At 51.0% G+C, this 7,033-nt stretch overlaps 1 protein-coding gene across 1 annotated transcript; it reads right to left on the reverse strand.

Moving 5' to 3' along the window:
• Positions 1-544: 544 nt before the first annotated feature.
• LOC146717466 (uncharacterized) lies at positions 545-3,487 on the reverse strand. The gene is made up of 3 exons (XM_085476668.1): positions 3,116-3,487; positions 1,213-3,030; positions 545-853 (listed from the first exon to the last, which is right to left on the reverse strand). Exons 2-3 carry the CDS (start codon positions 2,817-2,819, stop codon positions 793-795), a joined length of 1,668 nt encoding a protein of 555 aa, XP_085332794.1. The 5' UTR covers positions 2,820-3,030; positions 3,116-3,487; the 3' UTR covers positions 545-792.
• Positions 3,488-7,033: the final 3,546 nt, after the last annotated feature.

Consider the following 7,033-nt stretch of genomic DNA (forward strand, 5'->3'; position numbering starts at 1 on the left):
ACAACGTAACAATAAATCCCCGTGTTCTCCCAGACTCCCGTGTCGTGTCTCCCGTGAATAGTCCGTGTGCTCTCTGCTCCCGTGTCAGCACCCCCCGGTGCTCGCTGCTCTCCGTGCCTTCCACGCTCTTCCTGCGGGAAACAATAGCGCAGTTGTCAGGACACTCAGAAATGGCAGGCATACACTTTCTGACTAAACTTAGACAGGGTGACTAACGTGGAGTCTCATGCAATGATCCCGCGTCGGTGGGAGCTCCAAGACTCTCTTAAGTAGCTCCCCCGACGAGGCCTGTTCAGCAGCAGGTGTGTGGCTTCGGGTGTGGCCAGTCCCCTTGCAGGGCCACACCCTCCAGGCCTGACGCCGCCTATAAACAAGTGCTCAGCCACCCACACACACATATACACAAGCACAGGGAAGGGGGAGCAACACCAAAATACACAACAATAATAATAATAATAATAATAATAATAATAATAATAAAATACATGACTGCTCAGGGATCCTGGGTCGCCCAGTCCCAGGACCCTGACAGTACCCCCCCCCCCTCTAAGGGTCGGCTCCCGACGACCCCAAAACCAAAACAAAAAACAGCACAACCAACCCAGGGCGGGCGGCTGGGGGAACCAGGACGGAGGGCCAGAACCAAAACAAGCAAAAACAACAAAACAACGAACCGACCCAGTCCACAGTCTCAGAGTCAGACCGCGCATCCCGCAGCGGTGCAAAAAGAAAACGAAAAGACGCCACAAACAGTCACAGGCGGCCCATCAACACAACGAGAGTTCAGGGGGCCTACCTCGAGCCCAACGGCGGCGACGTAGCAGCTCCGGCGGACGGCCCCGGGTCCGGCGGCAGCAGCAAAACAGTTCAGGGGGCCTGCCACGGGTCCGGTGGCGGCGGCGCTGCTCCTCCGGCGGCCAGCCACGGTTCCGGTGGCGGCGGAACGGTTCTGGTGGCCTGCCACGGGTCCGGTGGCGGCGGCGCTGCTCCTCCGGCGGCCTGCCACGGGTCCGGTGGCGGCGGCGCTGCTCCTCCGGCGGCCTGCCACGGGTCCGGTGGCGGCGGAACGGTTCTGGTGGCCTGCCACGGGTCCGGTGGCGGCGGCGCTGCCCCTCCGGCGGCCTGCCACGGGTCCGATGGCAACGTCGCTGCTCCGGTGAGCAACAGCGAGGCGTGGCAACAGGTCCATGACGCGCCGATCGCTGACGTGGACGCACCGGACGTGGACGGCGAGGAGGCCGCGCTAGACGTGGAGGTCCCTCCGGTCCGCTGACCTCCTCGGCCGGCAGCGAGAGCTCCTCCTCGGCCGGCAGCGAGAGCTCCTCCTCGGCCGGCAGCGAGAGCTCCTCCTCCGGCTCGCTGAGCTCCTCAGCTGGCAGAGCGGGCTCCTCCGGCTCGCCGAGCTCCTGCTCGGGCATGCTGAGCTCCACAGCTGGCGGTGCGGGCTCCTCCGGCTCGCTGAGCTCCTCAGCTGGCGATGCGGGCTCCTCCGGCTCACTGAGCTCCTGCTCGGGCATGCCGAGCTCCTCCGGCTCGCTGAGCTCCTCAGCTGGCGGTGCGGGCTCCTCCGGCTCACTGAGCTCCTGCTCGGGCATGCCGAGCTCCTCCTGCTCGCTGAGCGCCTCAGCTGACGGTGCGGGCTCCTCCGGCTCGCTGAGCTTCTGCTCGGGCATGCTGAGCTCCTCCGGCTCGCTGAGCACCTCAGCTGACGGTGCGGGCTCCTCCGGCTCGCTGAGCTTCTGCTCGGGCATGCTGAGCTCCTCCGGCTCGCTGAGCGCCTCAGCTGACGGTGCGGGCTCCTCCGGCTCGCTGAGCTTCTGCTCGGGCATGCTGAGCTCCTCCGGCTCGCTGAGCGCCTCAGCTGACGGTGCGGGCTCCTCCGGCTCGCTGAGCTCCTGCTCGGGCATGCTGAGCTCCTGCTGCAGCTGGACGAAGTCTGAGGTTTCCCGAGCTTGCACTACCCCCCGGGCTTTACGCAGGGTGCAAAGGCAGGCGGAAACTCCCTTGAGCTGGCCGAGGTAGGGGTTTCCCTCCAGGATTGCCTCGATGGCGTTTAACCCCACCACTCCTGCCCTTGCGTTGGTGGTGTGAGTTACCCAGTCCATCAGGCGTTGGACGCGGGTGAGGTCGCCCTCTCCGGACAAGGCCGCTGGAGTGGGCAGTGGAATGGAGGCTGCTGCTGGTGGAGAAGATGGCTGAGCGTGTGATGTGGATGGTGAACAGGATGAAACGGTAAGCGGTGAGGTAGATGTCGCGGGGGATGATTCAGCAGGTGACGGCTGGATCACTAGCCGGGCAATAGGCTGAGGTACAGCGACCAGCTGGGCCGCGGGCTGCGCTTTGGCTACCGGCTGGGCAGCTGACCGTATAAACATAGCCCCAGAGTAAACAGTTGAGGTGAGTGACGATGAATTGTCCATATGACTCACCACAGCCGGCTGTTGAGATGTCTGTGGATTTAGCTGCGGTGAGGAACGCTGGCGGCGCGAACGTAGTTTCCGTGTCGGCGTCGGAGCCGGCGTCTCAGGCAGTGAATCCACCAGCTGTCCGAGCTGGTGGGCAGCCTGAGGAGGAGAGTGGAGGTGGAGGGTGGAAAGTAGGAAGTCCAGGACCACCGCATTAAGGGAGTCCACCAGCCAGGGGAATTTAAAAAGCATCTCCTGCAGCCGCCTCTCCACGGCGCGACGCAAACCTTCCGCTGGCTTCTCCCACCACACCTCACATAGGTGGTACACTTCGTCCATAACTTCCCTCCTGAGCCTCTCCTCGGAGACCGCTGGGTCCATTAGAGGCGGGATCATTCTGTCACGGTATGGCATGGCACACCGTGGAAGGAGTGGGGAAGGAGGACCCAGGCGCGGTGCTCTATGTACAAACAGTGTTTATTTACAGAGTGAAAACAACGTAACAATAAATCCCCGTGTTCTCCCAGACTCCCGTGTCGTGTCTCCCGTGAATAGTCCGTGTGCTCTCTGCTCCCGTGTCAGCACCCCCCGGTGCTCGCTGCTCTCCGTGCCTTCCACGCTCTTCCTGCGGGAAACAATAGCGCAGTTGTCAGGACACTCAGAAATGGCAGGCATACACTTTCTGACTAAACTTAGACAGGGTGACTAACGTGGAGTCTCATGCAATGATCCCGCGTCGGTGGGAGCTCCAAGACTCTCTTAAGTAGCTCCCCCGACGAGGCCTGATCAGCAGCAGGTGTGTGGCTTCGGGTGTGGCCAGTCCCCTTGCAGGGCCACACCCTCCAGGCCTGACGCCGCCTATAAACAAGTGCTCAGCCACCCACACACACATATACACAAGCACAGGGAAGGGGGAGCAACACCAAAATACACAACAATAATAATAATAATAATATAATACATGACTGCTCAGGGATCCTGGGTCGCCCAGTCCCAGGACCCTGACAACGGCTGCTCTCTCTAATGTATTTTTAATCACTTGTGTACACTTTTTATTCCCCTGTCCAGACAGCAGACAGATGCAGTCAGTCTCCATGTCACCACCCTATTATCTAACATAGTTACAGACTATTTTTGGACATATTTTAATCATTTTAGTCTTATTTTCTTTATTTCTTTATTATCTCTTTCTACATAATGCATAAACAAAGCTTGTGGAAGCAGAGAGGAATACCAAGCTGCCAGAGTGCTGTCCTGTGTTTCACTGAAACGCTGCACCTTCTGAGTCATCAAAAAAGAGGGGAAGGACAGTTGTCAGGTGTTCATCCACATGTACTGCATCTGCCGAACAACGAAACATTAACTTGGCATGGAGGGAGAAGCTCTGCCACCCCGATGAGATCACGGAGCGATCAAATTCCAAATTAGGATTACGCAGCGCTGCCAGGATGATGGCTTTTTCTTTTAGTTCAATAAACACAGCAATTATGTTTACATATAAAAGCTTCAACTCTGTCCAAGGCAATTGTCTTCCTTCTCAAGGAACTTGTGGCCTTATTTTGTTTAGCAAGGCAATTTCAGTACATATATATATTCGCATCCCTCAATATGTAAACACTCACAAAGGCACGAAGTTCTGGCACTAATGCGCTCTGATCTCCGATTCAAGGTTCACGTTTGTGCTGATGGAGAAAGAAACCGAGAGGTGAGGGGGACACGTGGAGGAAGCGAGGCGATGGCAGAGATAACAAAGACGTCAGAGCAGGTTTGAGCTTCTGCAGGAGCAGCAGCAACAGCCAGCGAGCCATTTGTGACAGTCTGTATTTTGTCTTTGCTGACAGATGGAGAGTGATGGCTGCTTTGATCCAGCACAAGATCTGACACATCTCCTCCTATCTGAGGACTCAACACATCCCCAGTGGCACGCAGAAGCCCCTGAAACTATTCGTAAGCAAAGAAAGAACTGCGCCTGAAACTAAAGTGCTACAAAGCCACCTGTCAAGAGCTGGATGTGATGTAATTACAAATTGTACCATTAACTTTCTTTTTTTTTTTTCAGCTAGAGGAGGCTAGACTTTTCTAGTCACGGCAAAGCCACATGAAGCAAAATACCTTCTGCCTATCTGTATGGGAAATTTATTGTGGCGTGTTCACATCACATAGAGTTTTGCTAAGACCCCACCTGCAGCAAAGTAAATGTTATCATTGCAGAAAATAAGCTGGTATGTACGTTCGTATGGCTGTGAGCTCCCGAGCGGAAATCCACAGTTAAACAGTGAAAAGACCCTCCCAGTCTCTCTAAACAGTGGATAGGTGCTTCGCCCTGTGTTTAGATGTGTTCTCACCTTCTGTTTGCCTCCTGGTCGACAGGCTGTATAAACTCTTCTAGCCTGTAAGTAAAAGAAGAACCATGCTGCTTTTTCAGCAGCGTCTTCCCACTGACACACTGTGAAATCATGACTGAGTCTCTGATGCTTAGTCCATGATACAAAGTTAAGAAGGGTTGAACATGAGCTCTGAGGGATTTACCCTCAGACACCCCACTGTGTATTATGTATTTATTAGGGGTGCAACGATACACAAAATTCACGGTTCGGTTCGATACTTTGGTGTCACGGTTCGATATTTTTTCGATACAAAAAAAATGTTCATGCCTTTTTAATTTGTCATTTATTAAAATTATAAATATATATTTTAACTCAAAATTACAGTTTTTAAATTTAATGTTGCTGAAACAAAAGTAATTAAAAAAATAAATATATCTCAGGGCTCTCAAAATTTCAAAATCCCTGGTAGCCCTTCGGGCAGGGACTCTTCAGTTTTTGGTAGCCCAAAATAAATGTAAGTAGCCCGAATAAAAAAGAGAGCAATTTTTTGATTGATGTTTTGTTTCCTGTTTTGTTTCCTTTACAATATTATACATTAAAGTATAATATTGTAAAGGAAACAAAACATTAATCAAAAAATTGTTGAAAAACAAATTACAACATTGTATAAAAATTACAATCATCAACTCAAATACTTGGTTCTAATTGAACAGAAATTTCTATGAACTTGTAAGAACTGTGTAGGACATGAATCAGTCTGTGTCAGATCCTGAATTTGAAATTTCCGCTGAAGTCACGGGTAAGAGACAAGTGGAACCAAGATCTAGGCCATTTGATTTTTGAAGTTTGCAAAGACTGCTAAATTTTGCCAGTGGTAGTTCACTCTTTGCAACATAGTACGCTGTTCTAAACAGATTTTTCAGGTTTATTTTTAGTATGTTATTTGCAATTGGTGTTTGTTCTGGGAAAGATATTGCAGACTGAGCAATAATGCATTTCTTGCATTTCTCATGGGTTCTAATGGGGGCATTTCTTAAAATGACTGGTCCCAGTAACAAAGGCGCTTGTCGACTCAGAAATCGAGAGAAAACCAACAACACACCCGGCAGAACATTATGTTATTTACACGGGTGCACATAAGTGCGCATTCGCTGTCAAAATAAAAGACGCGCACCAGATAAGAAGTTGCAACGCGCGTTTGCGTCCATATAAAAGCACTGTTTTTGTCCGCTAGAGTGGGATTTTCACGGCACATTCCGCACCACATCTCTGTGCGTTCATCATTTGTTTGAAGCCAGCTCACCTCCTGCAACCACTTTTCCGAGAATACGCGCTTCTTTTGTGGTTCGGACTCCTTCTGACATTTCTTTGGAGGTAGAGGAACACCAAAGTAATTGCTTAAAGGAGCTTCTTCGACATCTTTAAGAGTTTTAAACAAATGTCTGTCCTCCTCCAGAAAATCTTATGTATGCAAACACGCGTTGCAACTTCATATCTTGTGCGCGTTTTTTTTTTTTTTGACAGCGAATGCGCACCTGCGGACCACTTATGTGCAGCCCCGGTTATTTAGCTCGTCATATTGCTCGTCATATTGCAGCCACAGAAATTCTTTTGTCCATGAAACCATAAAGCTGCACTTTCTTTTTGCCTTATAGTCTGATTTGTCATAACTTTTCCGGTTTGTGGTAAGCTTTTCTTTGGCTGTCACTTCTTCACCCTGACCTCTCTTATTTGGCTCAGCAGAACTAAAATATATATCCTGCTGCTTTTACACACACACACATAACGGTCAGCGATTCTCTGCGCGATCAACCTCTCATATGTTTAAGCTGCGGGAGATTTCACTTGTCATGTTTGCATAGTAAGCTAACGATTGATAAGACGATGTCAGAGGAATTGGTGCGCAAATTATCATCACTCACCAATCAGTACTGTCGCTCTCTATACACAGTTCGCGCGATTGCAAAGTGAAAGCAAAAAACAAGCGCAAATTCAAACGTGATTTCAATATGTCACATATTGACAGTGGCTCACCGATGCCAATGACATAATTACCCAGCTACATTTCCGAAAGAATGCAAAAGCATTGACATATATTTTTCCTTCCTACAATAGCCGGACGGGCAGGGCAGAGATAGATTTTGGTAGCCCGACTGGAAAAATCGCTAGCCCCAGGACGTCGGGCTAGCGATTTTGCGAGCCCTGTATCTGATTGAGGAATCACTCATCTTTGGAAAAGAGAGTTTATTACAGAGAAATGGCTCTTTCCAAAATAAAAGCGATACTATACGCTTCTTCTGG

This window comes from Copadichromis virginalis, linkage group LG2 (assembly GCF_057382275.1).
Source record: "Copadichromis virginalis isolate Kocher_CV1m ecotype Utaka linkage group LG2, C_Virginalis_male_GT1.1, whole genome shotgun sequence".
NCBI classification, from domain to species: Eukaryota; Metazoa; Chordata; class Actinopteri; order Cichliformes; family Cichlidae; genus Copadichromis; species Copadichromis virginalis.